The following is a 24978-nucleotide window of genomic DNA, read 5'->3' as shown; positions in this document are numbered from 1 at the left end:
CCAACCCTTCTCCCCAGATAACAATGAGATCTAGAGTCTTAGCTCAACTCAAGGCGGCTGCTCGAGACATGTTGTAGGGCTTCTGGAGTAATATCACAGCAATGCTGATATACTCGATTCTAGGACAAATGGGTAATTACTGGCTATGCACCAGTTTTTAAACAGGGAAGGGGATGTCCTGTAACCTTGATGCTGGAGCAGTGGACACACGCATGTAAACGGTCACCCACAAAAGAAGAGTGGGATAGCAGTTGGAGGACTGCCAAAGTTGTGCGCAGCATCATAGTGTACACATTAACTATGGACCAAACTAACTTGGTTCGCATAAAAGATCTTCCATTTTGAAAGAGGACTGCAGAGTTTGTGATAAATGCAGAGTTAGTGCACTATCGTGAATTGTGTCATGTGAACACAAGTGTTTACAGACCAGATTAATTTGAACTAATCTGATTTAACCACCTCAAGTAAACAAGCCCTTAGTCATAGACCTAGTCCGTATGCACGTGAGTAGCTTCACTGAATTCCCTGGGACTCTTCCCATTAGTAAGGTTCACCTGAGTTCCAGGTTTTGGCTCTATATTGGAAATAATAGATTATAAGGCCAGGAAGGGCCATTGCAGACCTGTTAATCTGACCTCCTGTATAATAGAGGCCATTGGACTTCGCTGAAGTAATTCCTGTTTGAACTAGAGCATATCTTTTCGTAAAAAAACATCCAATCCTGGTGTAAAAATTGTCAGTGATGCACAATTCACCATAATGCAATGATAAATTACCCTCACTATTAAAAATGTTTGCCTTATTTCCAGTCTCAGTTTGTCTAGCTTCAACTTCCAGCCACTTGTTAGAGCTTTGTTGTATTCAATGTTTACATTTCAGCTTTAAACTCTAATGTATATTTCATATGTCCTGTTACTAGAACACGTGTAGGTCTTCTGTAAAATTCATTATTGAAAATGTCCACTGTAGTAAAATTTTCAGTTTATTGTTGATGATCAAAAATTGGATGACTTGCAATTTTGGCAACATAAGTTTCTCCTTGTTTTGAAACAATCAACTAAATTAGGACATGAACATTCATTTTTTTGCTTAATAATCTAGAACTTTTATTGTCATATGCAACAGAGGGTCCTGTGGCACCTTTAAGACTAACAGAAGTATTGGGAGCATAAGCTTTCGTGGGTAAGAACCTCACTTCTTCAGATGCAAGTAATGGAAATCTCCAGAGGCAGGTATAAATCAGTGTGGAGATAACGAGGTTAGTTCAATCAGGGAGGGTGAGGTGCTCTGCTAGCAGTAGAGGTGTGAACACCAAGGGAGGAGAAACTGCTTCTGTAGTTGGATAGCCATTCACAGTCTTTGTTTAATCCTGATCTGATGGTGTCAAATTTGCAAATGAACTGGAGCTCAGCAGTTTCTCTTTGGAGTCTGGTCCTGAAGTTTTTTTGCTGTAAGATGGCTACCTTAACATCTGCTATTGTGTGGCCAGGAAGGTTAAAGTGTTCTCCTACAGGTTTTTGTATATTGCCATTCCTGATATCTGACTTGTGTCCATTTATCCTCTTGCGTAGTGACTGTCCAGTTTGGCCAATGTACATAGCAGAGGGGCATTGCTGGCACATGATGGCATATATAACATTGGTGGACGTGCAGGTGAATGAGCCGGTGATGTTGTAGCTGATCTGGTTAGGTCCTGTGATAGTGCTGCTGGTGTAGATATGTGGGCAGAGTTGGCATCGAGGTTTGTTGCATGGGTTGGTTCCTGAGTTAGAGTTGTTATGGTGCGGTGCGTGGTTGCTGGTGAGAATATGCTTAAGGTTGGCAGGTTGTCTGTGGGCGAGGACAGGCCTGCCTCCCAAGGTCTGTGAAAGTGAGGGGTCATTGTCCAGGATGGGTTGTAGATCACTGATGATGCGTTGGAGAGGTTTAAGCTGAGGGCTGTAGGTGATGGCCAGTGGAGTTCTGTTGGTTTCTTTTTTGGGCCTGTCTTGTAGCAGGAGGCTTCTGGGTACACGTCTGGCTCTGTTGATTTGTTCCTTTATTTCCTTGTGTGGGTATCGTAGTTTTGAGAATGCTTGGTGAAGATCTTGTAGGTGTTGGTCTCTGTCTGAGGGGTTGGAGCAGATGCGGTTGTACCTCAGTGCTTGGCTGTAAACGATGGATCGTGTGGTTTGTCCGGGGTGGAAGCTGGAGGCATGAAGGTAGGCATAGCGGTCGGTGGGTTTTCGGTATAGGGTGGTGTTAACGTGGCCATTGCTTATTTGTACTGTGGTGTCCAGGAAGTGGACCTCCCGTGTAGATTGGTCCAGGCTGAGGTTGATGGTGGGGTGGAAGCTGTTGAAATCATGGTGGAATTCTTCCAGGGTCTCCTTCCCATGGGTCCAGATGATGAAGATGTCATCAATGTAGCGTAGGTAGAGAAGGGGCGTGAGTGGACGAGAGCTGAGGAAGCGTTGTTCCAGGTCAGCCATAAAGATGTTGGCATATTGTGGGGCCATGCGGGTGCCCATAGCGGTGCCACTGGTCTGGAGGTATATATTGTCACCAAATTTGAAATAATTGTGCGTGAGGATAAAGTCGCAGAGCTCGGCAATAAGTTGTGCTGTGTCATCATCAGGGATACTGTTCCTGACAGCTTGTATTCCATCTGTGTGTGGGATGTTTGTGTAGAGAGCCTCTACATCCATGGTGGCTAGGATGGTGTTTTCTGGGAGGTCACCAATGCATTGTAGTTTTCTCAGGAAATCTGTGGTGTCACGGAGATAGCTGGGAGTGCTGGTGGCGTAGGGTCTGAGTAGGGAGTCCACATATCCAGACAGTCCTTCAGTGAGAGTGCCAATGCCCGAGATGATGGGGCGTCCAGGATTTCCAGGTTTGTGGATCTTGGGTAGTAGATAGAATAACCCCGGTCGGGGCTCTAAGGGTATGTTGATTTGTTCCTGTGTAGGTGTAGATTGTCATATGGTAATATAGCTCACCTGAGCAACAATAAGCTGTTTTATACGATTTTTTTCTCTTGTACATGGTAAAAAAAAAAAGTTTTATAAACTTTTTATAAAAGTTTTATGAAGAGAATGTAAATATTACAAATAATTAAAAAGAAAATTGGATAATTTCCTTACCTGCTGAGACTAGAGCACAGGAGTCTGTTATCCCCCTGCCCCCCCCTCCCAATGTTTATAATACTGAGTTGGCAATAAACCTGAAAGCTCTACATATTATTGCAGATTTAACCCAGAGCTCTTGAGTTGCCTTTTTGAATAAATCTACAGTTAAATTATCCAGCTATTGTACGGAGCCTTAAGAAATTAGTAATGTGACCAAAAGCATTTAGATAAGGTGGGCATGGTACTAAACCATTCATGAAATTTGGATATCTTGTACATTGAAGAATAATGATAAATTATCCTCACTTTATCTTTTGCAGATGTTTTGTAATTACAGTAGGGGTTTGTGAATTAAAATAGTCACTCCAGCACTGGTTGCTTTCCCAGAATGTTTGCTCCAATTATCATTTAAATACAGTATGCCGTTCGTAAAAAGTAAGCATCTGTACCACTTCTTTTAAATTCTGTGAGAACATTTCACTTAAATTTGAGATCGGTCTTTTTTATGTATTGTATATTAAAGCTGGTTTCCAGCAATTTTGTCTGGGTGGAAATATGCCCCCATACTGTGTGTGTGTGTGTGTGTGTGTGTGTGTGTGAGAGAGAGAGAGCTGTATTCCCATCTAACCCAATACTACCACTTTAAATTCTGAGTTTTATATTTGCGCACTTTAAGGTAGCATGATCAATTTCTATAAAACTTTATTAATAAAGGTTAGAAATAAATGTTAATGAGTGCCCCTGGCAGGCTAGGGGAAGGTGCCTTTAATTGCCTCTATACCCCAAACTGGTTGCTGCAGCCTGATGTAGAAATGGATTTCAATGAAACTGAACAATTTAACAGTTCAGCTTAAAAATGTAATAATGAATGCTCATTTCTAGGGAGGCATCTCTTTTAGGCTCCTTTCAAATTCATCTGTGATTGCAAGTTACATTTAGTCTTTGATGTATGTTCCTCTTTTCTTATTCAACCAATAGGGACATTCCAGAATATACAGTGTTATAGCTTCACCTATGAGGAGGTGAATAGACAAATCGGTTGTGCAAGCCCTGTATATAAGGTCCCGGCACATCTGCATTCTTTTTTTTCTTTGCCTCCTGTTCTGGAAGCATGAAGCATGCCTCTGTTCTCATGCCTATGTTTTTCTCGTCCCAATTCTGGAAAAAGAGGGAGGATAAGAAATGAGAGTGTGCCAGGAAAATAGAAAACCAGGGGACGAGATTAGGCAGCAGAGAGTCCTTAACAGTGAGTCCTCTGCTTTCTTCCTATCCTTCTTGTAGGGTAAGGTGATAATGGCACCAGTAGCTGTGAAAGGCAAAAGCCCCCCCAAAGCTTCCATCTCTAGGGACTCTTCCCCACTCTGTTCAGGGAGGGTGCCGTCTTGCCTTGTTGAGACCCTGTACCATGCTAGCAACTGCCTCTATCTTAGCTTCTCTGAATCAGGAAGCCTCTGTCCATAGCTCTTCTTGCTAACCTGCATGAGGGGTATTGCTAGCAACCCTCTAATAGGTCTAGCAAGAATGATAGAATTCACTTCTATGGGCTCTCTTCCCTCCTCACTGAGGAGTCAAACTGCTTGGCCACTAACAACTTTGGTATTACTGCTCTTCCCGAACCTTGGAGAGATCCTCTTCTCTCTGGCACAGTGGCTGGCATTCTTACTTACAGTAGGACCTCAGAGTTACCTCAGGAATGGAGGCTGTTTGTAACTCTGAAATGTTTGTAATTTTGAACAAAATGTTATGGTTGTTCTTTCAAAAGTTTACAACTGAACATTGACTTAATGCAGCTTTGAAACTTAACTGTGCAGAAGAAAAATGCTGCTTTTAACCATCTTAATTTAAATGAAACCGCACAGAAACAGTTTCCTTACTTTGTCATATTCTTTTTTTATTATTTTTAGTAGTATATATTTAACACAGTACTGTACTGTATTTGCTGTGTGTGTGCGTGCGTGCGTGTCTCTGCTGCTGCCTGATTGCGTATTTCCAGTTCCAAATGAGTTGTGTGGTTGACCGGTCAGTTTGTAATTCTAGTGTTCATAACTCTAAGCTTCTACAGTATTTTTCTGAACCTCTAGTGGTGATCCTCTTCACTCAGGGGAGTCATGTGGGTTCCTTCTGGGCATGGCTCTTCCCTGCTTTAGCCCAGGCCACCGAATCCCTGATTCTTAGCAGTAACTCTCTCCTTGCACCATCAGGTCACTTTTCAGTCCCAGGCCTGGTCTACACTAGGAGTTTGTCGAATTTAGCACCGTTACATCGAATTAACTCTGCACCCGTCCACACCACGAAGCTATTTAGTTCGACATAGAGGTCTCTTAAATTCGACTTCTGTACTCCTCCCCAACGAGGGGAGTAGCGCTAAATTCGACATGGCCATGTCGAATTAGGCTAGGTGTGGATGGAAATCGACGCTAATAGCTCCGGGAGCTATCCCACAGTGCACCACTCTGTTGACGCTCTGGACAGCAGTCCGAGCTCGGATGCTCTGACCAGCCACACAGGAAAAGCCCCGGGAAAATTTGAATTCCTTTTCCTGTCTGGGCAGTTTGAATCTCATTTCCTGTTTGGACATCGTGGCGAGCTCAGCAGCACTGGCAACGATGCAGAGCTCTCCAGCAGAGATGGCCGTGCAATCTCAGAATAGAAAGAGGGCCCCAGCATGGACTGATCGGGAAGTCTTGGATCTGATCGCTGTGTGGGGCGATGAGTCCGTGCTTTCCGAGCTGCGCTCCAAAAGACGGAATGCAAAGATCTACGAGAAGATCTCTAAAGCCATGGCAGAGAGAGGATACAGCCGGGATGCAACGCAGTGCCGCGTGAAAATCAAGGAGCTGAGACAAGGCTACCAGAAGACCAAAGAGGCAAACGGACGATCCGGATCCCAGCCCCAGACATCCCGTTTCTACGAGGCACTGCATTCCATCCTAGGTGCGGCCGCCACCACTACCCCACCACTGACCGTGGACTCTGAGGATGGGATATTGTCAACGGCCGGTTCCTCGGACATGTTAGCGGACGGGGAAGATGAGGAAGGAGATGAGGAGGACGAGGCAGTCGACAGCGCTTACAACGCTGATTTCCCCGACAGCCAGGATCTCTTCATCACCCTTACAGAGATCCCCTACCAACCGTCCCCAGCCGTTAACCCGGACACAGAATCAGGGGAAGGATCAGCCAGTAAGTGTTTTAAACATCTAAACATTTATTTTTAACAGAACAGGAATATTAACAATAACAACAATGGGTTTCTCATGATTAGTTTGCCCTAGGCGCTTAACGTTTCAGTCCTGGGCAGTGCAACTATTGAAAAAAAATCTAACAATGTCCAGTTTAGCATGATTGTTCTGCCCAAGCCGCTCTACTGTTTAGTCCCTGCCAGTGCAGCTACAGTAAAATGCGGTCTATATGTCCGGGGATAGAGCTGAAATCCTCAATGGACATCTCCACGAAGCTCTCCTGGAGGTAATTGGAAAGCCTTTGTATCAGGTTCCTGGGGAGAGCGGCCTTATTGGGTCCTCCGTAATAGCAGACATTTCCGCGCCAGGAGACAATCAAGTACTCCGGGATCATTGCCCTGCAGAGCATGGCGGCATACGGCCCTGGTCTTTGCAGGCTTTCCCGAAGCATTCTTTCTTTTTCCGTGTCTGAGATCCTCATCAGGGTGATGTCGCTCATGGTGACCTGCTTTGAATTAGGTAGGGGAATGTTAGTATTGGGACTGCTTGCACGTTCCTTTACAGAACTGTAACCGGCAGTTTACAGCCACGCGGTGGAGGCGGGAGAGGGGCAGCATACAGGGATCTTTCCCTGGGACAGCCGCGAGGGGGTGGGACAGGGGCAGAGTTCATGCTTGCCGGATTGCTGGCAGCAGGGACTGGCATTGCTTTCAATGTGAAAGGAGGCCAGTGCAACTATTAAAGTTTTAAGCAGCCACAAGTCTACGGCTTACCATGTCAGCCTGCTACCCAAATTCCGCTGTCCTGCCCCGCTTGTCAGATCTGCACTGCAAGACCCCAGGCACTGAATGCGAAGGCCGAAAATTCGACCTTGTCCTGAGTGCGCATGCGATAGGTGCTGTGCATGGTCTTGTTCACAGAGAAAGACTATGTTCTTTGTTCACAACTTTATTTATCTTTCTGAGGAATTCACTCCCTTTTTCCCATTCCCACAGCTGCGACTGTCTCCCAACGTAGCCTGGCATCACACTCCCAGAGGCTAGCGCAGATTAGGCGTAGGAAGAAGAGGACACGTTCTCGGAACTTATGGGCTGCTCCCGAGCCCAGGCAGCACAGCAGACCCAGTGGAGGGAGAACTTGTCCCAAATGCACCGTTCACACATGGAACGGGAGGAGAGGTGGCGGCAGGAAGACCAGCAGGCGACTCAAACGCTGCTTGGACTAATGAGGGAGCAAACGGACACGCTCCGGCGCCTTGTGGATGTTCTGCAGGACCGGAGGCAGGAGGACAGAGCCCCGCTGCAGTCTGTCTGTAACCGCCCTCCCCCGCCACCAAGTCCCATACCCCCCTCACCCAAAGTCCCAAGAAGGAGGGGCGGCAGAGTCCGTGAAAACTCTCACTCCACCCCTGCAGACTGCTCTACTACTAGTCCCCAAAATTTGACAAGTCCTTTCCTTCCCGCCTCACCCAAGCCCCCGTCCAAGTTTCACCCCCCAGTTTCATGTGTAGTTGCTAATAAAAAATACATTGCAGTCACTAGTTACCCTGGTCAGTCTGGGAGGTGGTTTTAGTGTTCTGTGGGGGGTGCTCTGTGACTTTGTGGCGGGGGAGGGCAGTTACAGATCTTATGCAGCGGTCCTTATCCTGGATCACAGAGCCACGCAGCAGGGATCTGTAACCGTCCTCCCCCTGCCACAAAGTCACATAGCCCCCCCACACACAGAGTCCTGAACAGGAGGGGTGGCAGGGTCCGTTGAAACCACCAGTCCACCACTGCGGAGCCTGTCATTCCTGGAGTTTGGAAGCGTCATTTGCATCACTACACTACACCCGCTCCTGCGCGTTTCCCAGGGTCACTACCTTTGAGAGCAGTAGCTCAACGATTGCGTTGGCTACTTGCATCACAACAACCCCCACGGTAGATTTGCCCACGCCAAAGTGGTTCGCGACTGACCAGTAGCTGTCTGGTGTTGCAAGCTTCCAGAGGGCTATGGCCACTCGCTTCTGGACAGTCAGGAATGCTCGCATCCGGGTGTCATTGCGCTTCAGGGCAGGGGACAGCAACTCACAAAGTTCCATGAAAGTCCCCTTCCGCATGCGAAAGTTTCGCAGCCACTGGGATTCATCCCAGACCTGCAGCACTATGCGGTCCCACCAGTCCGTGCTTGTTTCCCGGGCCCAGATTCGCCGTTCCACAACATCCACATGACCCATTGCCACCGTGATGTCCTCGGCGCTGGGTCCCGTGCTTTCTGACAGGTCTGTGCTACTCTCAGACTTCAGGCCCTCACCGCGGTGCCATAGCCTCCTCGCCTGATTTATCTGCATCTGCCTCTGGGAAAGGTGGATGATAAGCTGCGAGGCATTGACAACGGCCACAACTTCAGCGATGGTCACAGCGGGCTCCATGCTCGCAGTGCTGTGGCGTCCGCGTTGTCACTGACCAGAAAAGTGCGCGAACTGATTTCCCGCCGGCGCTTTCAGGGAGGGAGGGAGGGAGTGACGGTTGGATGACGACAGTTACCCAAAACCACCCTCGACACATTTTTTCCCCAGAAGGCATTGGGGGCTCGACCCAGAATTCCAATGGGCAGCGGGGACTGCGGGAACTGTGGGATAGCTGCCCACAGTGCACCGCTTCCAATGTCGACGCTTGCCCCATTAGTGTGGACTCACAAAGTCGAATTACTGTCCTTAGTGTGGACACACACGTTCGACTTTGCAATATCGATTCCACATATTCGATTTAAGTAAAATCGAACTACTCTCGTAGTGTAGACATACCCCCAGTCTCAAGAGAGCATCAGATCAGTGCCAGCAGCTATATTGTCTCTGGCAGGATCTCTGTACCTTCTATAGATTTTTTTTTTTTGGTAGCCCCTGCAAATGGCCTGCTCCTTCACTCCCCAGATTCTTCTCCCACCCAGAGGATGATGAAATGTTCAAGGGACTTCTTATGAATTATCTTTCCTTGAACCCTCACCTGACTTTGAATCCCTTGGACTCAAGTCCCTCATCTTGTTCACCCTCTCCACCCTTGGGCTTATGCCCTAAACCTAAAGGAACTTCCAAAACACTTGTGGTGAAACTCTGGCTCAGTTGAAGTCTATGGCAAAACTCCCATTGATTTCAGTGGAGCCAGGACTTCACCCTCCATTTTCAAAGGAGCTCCTTTCCCCTTTAAAAATCAAGTTGTCTGTCCATTACCCTCAACAATGTTATAAGTGTTCTTCATTAAATAGCACCATGTGGATAGAAATGCCCTGAACTTTTCCCCCCATGATGAAGAGGTACCCATTGTCTCCTGATACATCTGAAATTACATTTCCTGTGTGGCTCTTTTCTTTACGCAGGGCCGGCTCCAGGCACCAGCTTAACAAGCAGGTGCTTGGGGCGGCCAAGGGAGAGGGGCGGCACCTGCGGCAATTCGGGGGCGGCAGGTCCCTCACTCCCGCTAGGAGCGAAGGACCTGCCGCTGAACTGCCGCCGCCGATCGCGGCTTTTTTTTTTTTTCCAATTGCCGCCGCCAATCGCGATCACGGCTTTTTTTTTTTTTTTCCCCCCGCTTGGGGCGGCAGAAATGCTGGAGCCGGCCCTGCCTTTACGTCCAACTCCCACACTCCCTCCAAACTCAAAGGCAGTCCTGAAAAACCCACTTTCCCAATGTTGCAGCCATTCTTAATCTTTTGGGTTACATTGTGGTCTGTGTGTATCTTTTCCCTCTGTGCCTTCAGCCCCCACAATCCTTTTTTTTTTTTTTTTTGGTCAGGTGGCTGTCTGTCTCTTCCAGTCTTTTTATTAAGAGATTGATTTTGTTGTTGTTGGAGATAGCTCTGTATTATTCAATGGTTCCTGAGGGGGGCCAGCCCCTTGTTTTGTAAGTGCTTACAGGTTCCGTTTTGAATCCTTAGAAATCCCCCTCAAGCTAATACTTTTTAAAGAGGCCTTTTAAGTTGCAGTGACATGAACGTTTTTTTCCTGAGAAGGTAGCTTTTGTTTTTCCCCAAAATGCATCAGGAAGGGGAACACTGAGTTCCACACCAATGAACCTGTTGTGTTCTCCACTATTTGTTCTAATTCTGCTTTTCCCCAGGTCAGAAGACTTAACTCCCTGTATGTTAATATTGTGTCAAGAGATGTTTATCTCGTTTACTGGTGTTCAGAAAGATTTGACTGTGCTTTGTCTGTTCTGAGGGTTGTCTCAAAACACAACATTGCTAGATAAGTAAATAACTGCATCTTCCTTACCTATGAACAAGTTGAGTGTCAGCATTTTGAGCCAATCAAATGTCTCTCTGCTAAATGGTTCGTGACATCCTGTGCTGTGAGAGCAGCAACCTCCACTTCCAAGGTGAACAGATTTACAGTGTGGTCATCTCCACCTATGTGCATGAAGCACTATCAGATGGATCAGTTTGCATCTGTAGATACATTCTCTGTTCGCAGGGCTCTCCAAGCAAGATAAGTTCTCATCCCCAGGGTACTGCTTAGTACATCTACTGTCTTTGACTATCTCTAGCAGTAGGCTGGGAGAAGGCGGATGTACCATTGGGGGAAAACTTGCTTGCTGATAACTCCTTTTGTCTTAATCTTCTCTTCTCCCAATCTGCCATCCTTCCTTATCCTTGTGAGAAGCACCAGCTTATTCTTTTAGCATGTTCTCTTACTTCTCTACTTATTCACTTATTTGTTGCTCTGGAAGAAAGTCTGCAAACTGGGGCTTAAATAGAGGGCTCAATTGATTTATTTGGTGCCTTGCTTCCTGGTAGATGGAGTCATGATACTTTGATTTTTACTGTTGTTATTGGTAGGATGAGAGAAGAGAGGATTATGACAGAAGGAATTGCCCATGCATATTTTTTTTCTTTTTTCCCTAATGATAACATGAAACTGACAAATCTGGAGAGATTCATAGATTATAAACCCAGAAGGGACCATTGTGATCATCTAGTCTGACTGCCTGTATAACAAAGGCCATAGGATTTCCCTGAATTAATTCCCTTTTGAACGAGAGCATCTCTTTAGAAAAACATCCAATCTTGATTTAAAAATTGGCAATGATGGAGAATTCCTCACAACCTTTGATAAATTGTTCCAATGATTAATTACCCTCACTGTTAATTTTGTTCCTTCTTGCTAATCTGAATTTGTCTGGCATCTGGCCATTGGATTTTGTTAGACTTTTGTCTGCTAGATTGAAGAGCCCTTTATTATCAAAACTTCGTTCCCTGTGTAGGTACTTATAGACCAGGGGTCGGCAACGTTTGGCACGCGGCTAGCCAGGGTAAGCACCCTGGCGGGCCGGGCCAGTTTTATTTACCTGCTGACGCGGCAGGTTCGGCCGATCGCGGCCCCCACTGGCCGCGGTTTGCCGTCCCGGGCCAATGGGGGCGGCGAGAAGCCACGGCCAGCACATCGCTCGCCCGCGCCGCTTCCTGCCGCCCCCATTGGTCCGGGACGGCGAACCGCGGCCAGTGGGAGCCGCGATCGGCCGAACCTGCTGCGTCAGCAGGTAAATAAAACTGGCCCGGCCCGCCAGGGTGCTTACCCTGGCTAGCCGCGTGCCAAACGTTGCCGACTCCTGTTATAGACTGATCAAATCAACTCTTAACACTCTCTTTCTTAAGCTAAACATATTGAGCTCCTTGAGTCTTTCACTGCATGTTTTCCAATCCTGTAATTATTTTCATGATTGATTATGAACTCTCTCCAATTAATCACATTCTTCTTGAATTGTGGATACTGGAACTAGACACAGTATTCAAAGAGGTTGCACCAGTGCCAAATACAGAGGTAATATTACCTCCCTATTCCTGCTATGCTCGAGGTTCCTTCACATACAGGGAGCTCATGTTCAGCTGATTATCCACCGTAACCTCCAAATCTTTTTCAGAGTCACTGCTTCCTCATAGTAGTCCCCCACCTGTAAGTATGGCCTACATTCTTTGTCTCTAGATGACATTCAAACATCCCTAACTATGCAAAGATACTGACAGTGCTGGTGGTGGCAGTATGACACCCAAAAACTCTGAATAATCAGGAGAGGAATCTAACTGGGCCCTGAAGTATGCATCTAGGGATGACAGAAAGGCCAAAGGCTACTTTTCCCAAACTTGCTGGCTGAGTGGCACAAGAGCTCTGGTACGCAGAGCTTAGCTTTAGACTGAGGCTTCAGACAAATCTCTCGGGCTTTAGTTGGCATTCTCATAACTGAAACTCTGTTAATTGAGGCTCGGATTACTGAGGTTTGACTGTATTCAGAATTGTATCATATAATTGCTCATACATTTCCAAGGTAATTTTTCTACATTCCTCAGACAAACCCTCAGATATGAACTACAAAATGACAGCAACTAATTCATTTGTTAAAATCTCTTTGGTGACAGTCATTGTAATGTTGAGAACGTTTACTAAAAATTCTTCTAAAAAAACACTACCATGTTTATTACCGAGAAGGCAATACTTTCCCCAAGTGCTCTTTAATCTAACTTTAAATTATCTAAATATTTTCAGTGCTATTATATAATAAGGGATTGACCATAAACCTCTCTGATTAAGTGGATCAATCGCTTGCACTGAAACAATTGCCTTATCCTTTTAGACAAAATGGCAGAGTAAATCTCATCTTTAATTATACTTTTGTAATTTGACATGCTTTAGCAATGTGGTAACCAAATTTTGTTTCTGAATTCATTTTTAGTAGTACATTTATAGTAATCTCCATTTACAATAGTACTACTGCTTTTGTCTCTATTCATAAGAAGGGCACACAGAAATAGGAACAGTTTTCTTACCTCTTGCCTGATAACATGCAAGTAGTTGTCATAACTTTAAACATTTTCATTTCCTGTGTTATAAAGCAGCCTACTCCCCTTTTGCAATAAAAGCTGGTAAAACCATTTCCCCAAAATTTCTCCTCTGGCATATTTATACATTGTGTAAATGTATTTATTCTAAAGATCACAGTAGTGAATTCTGTAGAGAAAATTGTGTGGATTTTCATTGTTATAGTTTTATGTACTTAGATTTGTTGTAGTTATATATGATTATAAATATAAAATTTTAAAAATATGTGTTTGTGTATTGCTTTTGTGATATGCTTGAAGTAGTTTTACCAAATCCAACCATGTCATTGCCTGAATGGTAGCTGATAAATACCATATTAGCACTTGTTGTTATCATCAGTTACCATTTGACTAACTATTATTTGGCTGATGTGAATGTTATGACAGTAAAGTCTTTAGCATTAAATGTGGGAATCACTGATCTTAAGGGCTATTGCTATTATAAATCATTTTCAGAAGTTGTTAATAACAACATTTGAAGATTAACAGCAGTAGCATGGCTGAAGTTAGTATACTGAAAGGTATTTGTACAAGTCAGATGTCAAATTATATTCTTTCAATCTATAATCCTAAAATATTAATTTATACTAATTCTTCTTTTTCTTACTGAATAGATTAGTGGAAGCCATTGAAATATTTGGAAAGAAATATGGTCTAGAGCAGTGGTTCTCAACCTTTCCAGACTACTGTATCCCTTTCCGGAGTCTGATTTATCTTGTGTACCCCAAGTTTCACCTCACTTAAAAACTACTTGCTTACAAAATCAGACACAAAAATACAGAAGTGTCACAGCATACTGTTACTGAAAAATGGCTGACTTTCTCATTTTTACCATATAAGTATAAAATAAATTGATTGGAATATAAATATTGTACTTGGATTTCAGTGTGATACTTGAGCCTGTTTTTCACTTGAGTCTTGTCTGATGCCGGAGCCCTGAATGAGAGGGCTGAAGCCCGAGCTTTGCTGCCTGGTGCTGAAGCATGTAACTTAGCTTTGCGGGTCCCCTTTTGGTGTGGGGCTCCAGATAGTTGCCCTGCTTGCCACCCCCTAATGCCAGCCCTGCACTTGCAACACCCCTAAACTCACCTTGCGACATCCCTGGGAGTCAAATCCCCCAGATTGAGAAACACTGATCTAGATGAATTGATGTACCCCCTGGAAGACCTCTGTGTACACATATCCCTGGTTGAGAACCACTGGTCCAGAGTTTAGAGAAGAGGGTAAGGAGCCATTGGTAATCCAAATTTGTGTAATAAGTATCAATTACACAAACTTGTGGGTGCACTTAAGACTTCAAGATAAAAGAAAACTGCAAGAAGATAACTTTGGTATGTCAGACACCAGTGTGCTGGCAATTCTTGGAAAAGATTGATTTCTTATCTTAAAATTAGATTCATTTTGGGAGTGTCTCTTTACACTGGATTAAATATTCTAGAACTAAAAACAGCCATGCAGCTGGGGATGCAGAATTATCATGTCATGGGACAGGACTATGATAATCCCACTCTCTTATTCCGATGTGACAGCCTCTGTGATATTGAGATGCCTCCAGGGCTCTTCATTATCAGAAAGATAGACAAATTGGAGGCATTTTAGGAAAGAGATATGGAAATAGTTAAGTGGCTGGTAGGTTTTATTTAAGATTAAAATATATGTATTTTTAGGTTAGCTAAATGATGACTACACAGAAAATAAATTCACAGGTACTTGAAAGGTTTAAACACCAAGGATAGACAGAAATTCTTTCATATACTTAAATATCCAGGTTAGAAGAGAACTGAGAAAGAGGAAGACTGGCCAGGCTGGACCAAGTTGGGCTCTCCAACCTTCTGAGTTCCCCCCTCAAAGGCACCTTTATAGCTCAAAGTCTGCAGTGCAATGGTGACAATTTAGGCCTCCAATCCTGATGATGATGCATGATATGAGGGCTGTTTCAGTTGCAGATATGGAATTTGCTTTCATTTCCTTAACTTTGTGTGTAATAAAAAAAAAAAAAGTGTGTTTTCAAAATGTTATGGTTTGGTTTTAAAAGTAGCTTCTATAACCTTTTTATAAGGGTACGAAGAAAAAGAAAAGGAAAATGTTAGACTAATTATCAGAAAAAAGGTTTCTAACAGTGATTTCTCTTGGTTTGTGGAATAGCCTTCCTAATAAGAGGCAAAGAAAGCACTGGAAAGAATACTCTAAGGGGATAGTCATGCTGACAAGTGGTCATTGAGATGACAGAATAGGTTTTTTTCCACTTCGAATTTCTATGAAAAGCATACTCTTGTACTTTCTTTTAGAAAATTATGACATTTCAATCAACCAGTGAGGGTCAATGGGTGGATGGGTGATTTGTTAATCAGTTATTTTCAGTGTTTTTTGTTGAAATTTAAGTAGCTTGTTGTTTTTCATTTTTGTTTAGAATTATCACCTTTGCTTCAGAGCTCATCTTTTTTGCAGACTTGAAACTTGAATAGAATACCAAATAGACTAATATTTAGTGAATTTAATTCAGAATATCCAAAATATTGAATTTGAATAAAATAATGCAGAACTGCAATAATAGAAACTAGTCCAATAAATTAAAGGAAAATGGTTAAGCCAGGCCTAACTTTTCATAGATCATTTTAATAGGTGCAAAATATCTGTGCCATTAGTTCCAGGCCAATGTCTTTCCCATTCACAACGCTTTAGTGCATAATTTATAAATCTCTGCTCATCAGCTTATATGACTATTTCAAAGCAAGACTACCATTGAGCATGGCAGAATGAGCGAAAGTCAATGAAGGTCGAACAGGCAATCAAATTATTACAGATTCCTCAATGAGCACTAATGTACTTTTGTAATGTGATTAGTTGTGAATTTCTGTGCCCTTGTTGACAAGGGGTCATTTTTAGTAGAACTGTAGTCTATTCTGTATGGTGATTTGCTTTGAGTTGCACTGACTAACCTATGTGCACTGTGTGTATTTACATGCAAAGAAAGAAAAAGAAAAGAAAGTTATTTAGGTTGCAAAGTCAAGCACTCAGAAATTAGGAAATCCCAAATTTACAGTTGTCTCTGCAAACTTAATTCTGACTCTTTGTGCTTCCATACTGTGGACTGAATGATGCAGGGGTTCATTAAAAACAAATTATGTAATCATGTAAGTAATGATTATCATAATGCACACATACAAAGGCACAGAATTAAGATTGTACAGTCACTAAATCTGACATTTCCTAACTTTCAAGTGCTTGATTTTGCAACCTAAATAACGTTTTTAACACAAACTTTCTGTAATTTCTTAGTTGCTTTTTTAAAGGACATGAAAGCAAATTCCATTATCTGCAACTGTAAACAGCCTTCATATATTGCATCATCATCAGGATTGGAGCCCTAAACTTTCACCATTACAATGCAGACTGTTATTACTTGAGCTATAGAACTAACTATGTTAGCTGGGTATAGAGGGTGCCTTTGGGGGGAAATCAGAAAGTTGGAGAACCCAACTTGGTCCAGACGGCCAGTCTTCCTCTTTCTCTCTGATCTCTTCTTACCTGTATGAAAGTTTTAAACACCAAAGATAGGCAGGTATGATTTAGTGTGGTATAAGGATTAAAGATGGGGATTTCCCAGTTTTTCCCAGTACAGCTGCTGCTGCTTTGGCAGCAGCATGGATTTGGCCTAGAATTTTCATGTTCTGTAATTATTTTGCCAGTGTTTTCCTTAGGCTCATTTGTGAAAGAAAGTAAATGGCGATTTTGACACTTGGAATTTCATGGGACAAAGAAAGGGAACTTCTGTAATCTGAGGGTGTTCTCTTTTCTAAATATCAAAGATCTTGTAGCAGTGGAGATGGGGAAGCTTCTTGAATAAAAGACTGTAAAAGGTTTTTATAATGTAAAGTGCAACCCGAATATATTACCAGCTCCTTCTATAGAATATTATAATTCTCTCTCTCATTCTCACTGAAATCTTACACTTGTTATATATGTACGTTGTGTGTTCTTATATATCTATCTTTGTCTATATACATATTCTATTTATATATAAATCTCTCTCTATATAAATAGCAAACACAAAATACTATGAAAGAACATTAAGGGTACAAAGTTAAGCACTCAAAGTTTAGAAAATGCTAGCATTAAGCTTGTCTGTGCAATCTTAATTTGACCTCCTTGTGCATATGCATTTTGATACAGTTTTTAATTACATGATCACGTACTATTTTTTCCACAAAACCCCTGCCTCATTCAGTGCACAGGATGGACCTGCTCTCAGGGTGAATCAGGGATGTGTAGTGACCTTTGGTTCATTTGTTGCAGAACTTGGAAGGTGTGTAGTGAATGAGGCAAGAAGCATGGTCTTGTGGTTAAGGTAGTGGGTTTTTTTTTTTAAAGATGCATATACCTCCACTTGAATAACCCTCGAAATTTTTGAAACACTTCACTCCAGATGAAAACGTATTTTCTGTAGGCATGACTCTTTGCAAGGAGAAGTAATATCCAAGTTAGGCTTGGTGAATGGGATACTGTTATCAATGATTCTGGCTGGATGCAATGCTAAAGTATTTGGCCACAAGGGTATTTTTTGTTTATCTGAAAAAGAACCCTCCCAATCTCTCTCTTCCCCCTCCCAAAATATCAAATCAAAACAGCCACCCTAAATACATCTAACACTAAATATCTGTCCAGACACTGAAGGACTATATCAATTTTTCCATAGATGTCTGTCCTTAATGGTCTTGTTAATTGTTTAAAAAAATTGAGCCATTGTCCCTTTAATCATGTCCCAGCTGATTTCCATTTTTTATCACAGCCAAGGAAGAGAGCAACCATGTGTTAGAATTTCTCATGTTTAGAATGTCTGGTGACATCTGTTGCATACTCACTGGACACTGCAACATTAAAATATCCGTTTGCCGTGTATAGCATTTGGGCTGAAAAAATTCAGGAACTCCTGGGTTCAAGTATGGTGAGGAATGTTAACTAGGAGATTACAGTGCTGACCAAAGAAATTTTATAATTTCCCCTTGCAAATTCAAATTAGCCTCCACAGTTAGTGGAATTTCTGCTGACTGGCAGCAAAGGAGGCTATCTATTATTGAACTGAGTCCAAAGTTGTTAAACTGTTTCAGTGCAGTACTGTTTTTTGTAAGTCAGTATTTAAGAGCACTGTTAGCAATACCCTATCTAAAATTTAATCAATTCATGCATAATGTAAATAATTTCTATGAGACCGGAAAACACATGACTTGCATACTGTAGAAAAGTAGTGAGAGACAATATTTGATTGAGTGAAATTATATAGGATATTGAAAAGGTTCACTCAATTAATAACCTGTTTTACCAGGAAAATATCCTTTGTGCAAAGATTACTTGGTATGTAAAATGTTTTGTTGTGTACATTCATGTATTAGCAGGAAAGCATTGTAAAGTTTAGTAATTTTATTATTTGCAAACAAGTCAAATATTTTACATGTATGTGGAGGTAATATTAATGTGAGAAACTGCGGAGCCTTATCATAAATCTATGATATTTGACCATCTAACCCGCTATTTGCCCACTAATGCACTCCCCACCCCATATCAGCAGGGAGGAGGGACTGTTAGGTTAGACTAAAAGGAATGATGCTCATACTCCAAGATGAGGTGGAGGAGGGAGCGCCGGAGCTAGCCTCTCCTCCAATATCAGTGCATGGAGGAATGTGCATTGGGTGTGTCGGGGGAGGGAGGGAGAGGGAAGAGAGGTGATTTCTTTGCCTTCCATTGGCTGGGTAAAGGGGGGAGTAGAGCAGTCAATTGGCTATCATTCTCCTCTCCCCTTCCCCCATTTTAAATGTCCCCAGGCTTTCAGTCGCCCTCTTATGCTCTTTGTCTACCCCAGTAACCCATCAGCAGAGTGAACATAGGTCCCATAACATAGTCCCAGTGACTGGATCCTTGGGGAACCCTCCAGTACTGCTTTTGTTGCTGCCCTGATCTGGAAGGAATGTGTGCAAAGTTCTCAAATTAATAAAGTTGCAGACTGCCACTGAAATCCATATGTAACAGGGTAGATGGCCCCTCAAATGAAATTGGACCCAGATCTCCTGTTCCAGTCCAGATGTGCTATAGTTTGGTATAATGAGTATGGGTAGGGCTGTCCCTGGGAATTATAAATGAAAGTCCAGAACCCAGAGAAGGGAGAGTTCAGATCCCAGCGTCCAGAGATGGGGAGTGTGTTCAAAATCCAGAGTGAGATGGGAGAGTTGTGAGAATAGAGAGAGCTCAGAAGAAGAGTAGAACTGGGCTAAGAGCTTCAGGGAGGGGATGCTTCTGAAGAAGGGAGCAAAGAGAATTCCCTAGTTGGGCACTGGGGCCACATCAGGCTGGTGAAAGTAGAAGGCAGCTAAGGATCAGCTACAAACCTTCTCCAGGCCAGAGAACCACAGGCAGAGAGGGCTGGTGAGGGATGAAGGCTGAGAGCATCAGCAGGAGATGCCTGCTGGCTCTCTAAGCCAGAGAGTTGAAGCAGGAGGGCCAGAAAGGGCTGAAGGCAGGGGAATGAATAATGGAGGAATGAGCCCACTGATCTGTTCAGGCAAGAATTGGAACTATGCCAGGAAAGGAAACAAGGCAGAGAAGCACCCCAGCTGGAGGGGCCTGGGTCAGGCACGGTGAGGGACACTGGAGCTATACTTAAGAGCCAGAGCATGGTGAGGTGCGGTGTTGGTGGACTGTTGGACTGGAGAATTTTGGACTATGGTTGTGGGATTTTTGGTAATAAATTAAGCACATGAAAGTCTGTTTTATATGTGGAAAGCTATGGTGTGGAGTTACTGGGGTCGCTGTCAAGAAAGGGGAAACTGAGGCAGGCTTACTGCTCATGCCACAGCCTGCCATTGGAGGGCTTCTGAAGTGGGGCTGCTTTTTCACACCATCACTGTCTGTCTTAGACTCATTCCTGCATGGCTTGATCAATCTCCTCCAGAATTTATTTTAACTTTTCAAGCTCCTTAAAAGCTTAAAAAAATGCTATTGTATTTCCCACATTGTTCTACTTTTCCGTCTACTCCAAAATGTGGAATTTCCCTCTAGAATTATCGTTGTCTAAGGTCAATAACAGCTTTTCTACACATAGAAATGTCATGAATTTAAATTTGTGTCATGATCCAGGAAGCCTAAATCAGTCCCATCTTTCTGTGGGGACCCAGCAGCATTCTTTTCTAAGGTGCTTATCAGCAAAGAGTACGTGTGTGTGCACAACATTTAGTTGTATTAAGAGCATTATATGCATACTATGCATGAAAAGGAAAATGTACCCAAGTGAACATTCATTTTCACATATCAGAAGTTAACCTTCAAAAAATACTCTAAGTGACTATTAGAGAAGAAAAAATGCTCTTGATAACATTCATTTTAACTCTTTTCATATTATAGTGATTATAAAAATAAAATTTAAATGTATGATTTTAATTCTCATAACCTTGAATATTTTTCAGTTGATTTGTTTGTTGTTCAGCACTGTTTGAATGCACGGTTTAAATGATGAAATGTTGCTCATGTGTTAATGAGGAGCAAAAACATCCTGTGGATGGGAGGTAACAAAATAGTACTGCAAAAGAAGATCAATCAAAAGAAGGTGAAAAGAAAAATAGGGGAGGTTGAGCTCTCTTTAAAGTAATGTTACAGACTAGAAATAGTGTCATAATGCTCACAGTGTTTCAAGAGAAAAACTTGAGACAAGTGAAGTTTAGAACATATTAGAATATATTTGAAATGTAATTTATTGTATCAGAATTAGAACATGTACTGTAAAGCTGTATATAAAGTTGTAATACCATATACAGTAATCATTCTTCCTACTATTGCAGATAAATATTATAGTGTAAAACAAAGTATCCTTATACAGGGCCGGCTCCAGCGTTTTGGCTGCCCCAAGTGGCCAAAAAAAAAAAAAAGCTCTGCCGCCGTCACGTCGTAATTCGGCGGCAGGTCCTTCCCTCTCCGTTGGCCGCCCAAGCACATGCTTACTGCGCTGGTGCCTGGAGCCGGCCCTGTCCTCATACTTTCAAGGGACAGGAAACAAGATGTATCTAAATGTATGATTTACTGTACTTAGAATCAGGTAGCTTTTGTTGCACTGTAAATTTTTCAGCATATATACGTCGGGTCCAGTCCTAGTCCCATTGAGACCAATGGCAAAACTATCTATGACTTTAGGGCAGCAGGCTTTTGTGCCCTTTTCTATCTTTAACTGCGCATATAACTTTATATATGATGAACATCCTTTTGATTCAACCTCAGGAAAGTGGAAAATGAGAAGGGAAAAAATGATGAAGGGGTTTCATGACAATAAAAGCATAGACTTGATTTGTTTATGATACGTTGTATATTCTCTGCTTTAAACAAGTCTTTAGGAGAAAATACAAAACAAAACAACGCAAACTAAAATAATCCCCACAAGTGGCAACAATGCCCATTTTGCATTTATTAATATAACCCTTAGCTTAAATATGCTTCAGGCACATATTACATTTGAAGATGAGATTAATATTGCATCAGATGAATGTTGAAGCCAGTGGCTTCATTTCTTTTAAATGTTTTTATATTATGCTTTTAATGTACTGTATTTAAGGATGGTGAGTTTTCAACATCTATTTAAAGTAGATAAGAAAGTTATAAGGTGAGATTCTTAACAAGTAAAGCCAATGTGAAATAGGTATTTGTAGTGAAGAATAGAAAATCTAGTAAAAATATTTAATTTTCTCTTGTTTGGATAGTAAAATTGAATTCCAAACTGTGATGGAGAAAATTGGGTTTGGTTGATTTAAGCCATGCCTTAATAAACCATTGGGAGAAATACAGTAATACGGAAAAATATAAAGGAGTTGAAAATTTAAGAAGACTAACAGTTTAAGGAAAGGAGTTCAGACTATTGTCCTTCCAATGAGAGAACATTTTTGTGCAGAAAGTCTAATATTATTTAAGCATCAAATTTAGTGCAGCACATTTTTCATATTACATTTTACTAAGTTTTGTTGCAGATATAGACTTAATTATAAAGCTATAGATAGATAAATATAGATATAGAAAAAGTAATATTCCAGAATAACAAAACACGCAGCCTGTACACCTGGCTTATAATGGGAGGGAGGGGAAGGAGCAGAGATTATATTGGAATATTAGTCTCTGGTATGGGAAGCATTATTTACAACTGCTAGCCTATGTACAATACTGTACATTCACTTCTGTTAGTTAAAGATTTACTCACTGACAAGAAATTAGGATTGTATTTTAAGATGAAAAAACCTTATTGATTCTATATGGCTTAGATTTAGTGGAAGTTGTTTGAAAGATGAAGTAAAAAACTTCTTGAAATATAACATAGTTCAAGTACTTTGTGCACAGCCAGTAATGGGGACCGTGTGAGTCTGCAGGAGCTGGTAATAATTTTCATTTGTTGATGTTTTGATGTTGTGCAAAGTTATGTGAAAAACAGATGGAATGGATTGTTTTTCCCCTGCAGATAAATTCAATAGTAAAATTTGAAATTCACTGTCCATCATCTAGTTGTTACTGTCTCTCTCTTTTGCTGGGGGAGATGATTCTTTGTCATCCCATACATATATATCTGCAGACCTGTAGGCACACTATACTTTCTCGCTCATACTGTCAAGACAAAGAGAACTATTGAAGCAACAATTCACCACTGTTGCTGAGATGCTTGCTAGATTTCATTGTATTGAGTAGATAAGAGTGTCACCTTCAACTGCTTTCTCTCTCTCTCTTTGTGTAGGTGACCGATCACTCGGTAAAAGCATTTGCTGAACACTGTCCTGAGCTGCAGTATGTTGGGTTTATGGGCTGCTCTGTTACATCTAAAGGAGTCATTCACCTCACCAATGTAAGTACAGTAGCTACAGTACTTAATTATCACCAAAACTGTTGGCATCAACAGTATCATGCTTGCATGTATAATAAAATAACTAGACCTGAGTAGAACGAAAAAAGATTTTTGTGGTCATAAGAAAAAAAGTCTTTGAAAGGTAAAAAGTGGACTTTCCCTGTTCAACTGTATGCCATAAATACGTTGAGTGAAAAAACTTCTCTCAGAAAAAATACTGTAAATGTCAAATGTCTTGTAGGCAATCAGAAAGTTTTTCTATTGAATCTATACATCTAATCTGACTGAAGTTCTGTGCCCTCAGTTAATTGCAGACATAAAATTGTGGATGCAAATAAGACTTTAAACACCTGCTTGTGTGCACCAGCATGTATTTTACGTGTGTATGTATATGCATACATATAGTATGTGTATGGATTTCTGTATTATGTAATATATAATGTAAATCACTCTTGATAATTATCCTTTGTTTCCTTATTTCCTTTTTAATCAGTGTAGCAACATGAGAGAGAGATGCCAGGCTGCAGAAATTGGTTTTGGGACTGGTCTTATTTAATATCTTCATTAATGATGTGAAAGAGGGGGTAAACATATTAATTAAATTCACAGATGATATTAAATTGGGAGATGATGCAAAACAGCAGGAAGGACAGAGAAAAATGCAAGATTAGCAATATAGCTGGGAAATAACAATGACATTCAAATAGGAAAATGCAATCTAATGCATCTAGTAAAAATAACCAGGGATAGGGATGTCACAGGGTGACTGGGCCTGTGAGGGGTGCAGCCCAACTTGTGACACTTAGGTTACCTCTCCAGGTGGAGAAAATAAACCTGCTTGTCATGAGACTTTGTTTATATGGATAAAATCAGGCCTTCATGAGACTTTGTTTATATGGATAAAATCAGGCCTTCTGGGTAGAGAGCCAAGGGAGAAGAGAGGACAGGCAGCGAGAGGAGCATTGCAGGGAGAAGCCTACCTGCCTGCTTCACAGCCGAGGAGGAGGAGTGTGGAATCCCTTAACCTATGGGAAGGAACTGAGTTCCCTACAAGCTTAAATTAGAAGCCACAAGGGGGTGTACAAGTATGGCCATGAAGGACCAAAGTATTTTATACTTACTAAATTAAGCTCTGGAAAGGGGGGTGTTACTTCAAGAACTCCAGGCTGTGGATAAGCTATTGGGAAAACCAGGAGGGAACTGAGTGCAAGTTCTATCAAGGCCATGCCATGCTATGCAGGGTAGTGCTCTGGGATAGGATCCTACCTTAAATGTGAGGTAGAAAACTGGTAAGCACTAGTGACCAGAGAGACCTATGGGTGGCAGATGACATTGGAGAGCATATGAGATAAGAATTTGTAATGTAATATGGCTGCAAAAAATACAAATACTATTTTGTGATGCAATTGTATAAGCCTTTTGTCATGATAGTGGTTAATTATAGACTCTCTGTACTGGTCAGACCATCTCTAGAATATTCTGTTAAGTTCAGATCACCTCAGTACTTGAAAATGTTATTGAACTGGGAGGAATTCACAGAAAAGCCACAAAAATAATAAAGAGTCTGGAGGGACTAATTTACTTGAAAAGATTAAAAGAATCAATTATGTCTAGTTTGGATACATGACCATGTTGGATACTTCAAATCATGTAGTAGCATCTGAAGGGTGTAAACAGCATTAGGAGAGAGAAATTACTTAAGTGGGACAAATAGGACTTCAGTGTCTTAACTGATATGTAGGTATTTTCCTGGCTATGAAGGAAGAAAGAGAAGATGCAAGGGGTGTGGTTTGAATAGGCTGAAACTTTATTAACTTGTCTGAGAAATACCCAACGATAACTTGTATAGTGCAGGTCATCATTCTTTCCTTTATCATTCCCATCGGTATGGGAGGGCTGCTGTCATCTGTCCCCATTCCCAACCTGGTTCCTGCTTGTTTTTGGAACCCTGCCCACCCTCCCCTTGTATGATGGTTAAGGGGGG

The 24978-nt window shown here is 42.1% G+C and overlaps 1 protein-coding gene across 1 annotated transcript in view; it reads left to right on the top strand.

Moving 5' to 3' along the window:
* Nucleotides 1–24978, top strand: part of FBXL17 (F-box and leucine rich repeat protein 17) — a 470061-nt gene that overhangs the window by 133454 nt on the left and 311629 nt on the right. The window contains exon 6 of the mRNA XM_065406296.1: nt 22887–22994. Within this exon, the coding sequence (XP_065262368.1) occupies nt 22887–22994 (108 nt within the window). The remainder of the gene's footprint in view (nt 1–22886; nt 22995–24978) is intronic.

The sequence above is a fragment of the Emys orbicularis genome, chromosome 6 (genome assembly GCF_028017835.1).
Source record: "Emys orbicularis isolate rEmyOrb1 chromosome 6, rEmyOrb1.hap1, whole genome shotgun sequence".
NCBI lineage: Eukaryota > Metazoa > Chordata > Testudines > Emydidae > Emys > Emys orbicularis.
Note: the sequence above shows the minus strand (reverse complement) of the source record. Positions and strands in the feature narration are given on the sequence as shown.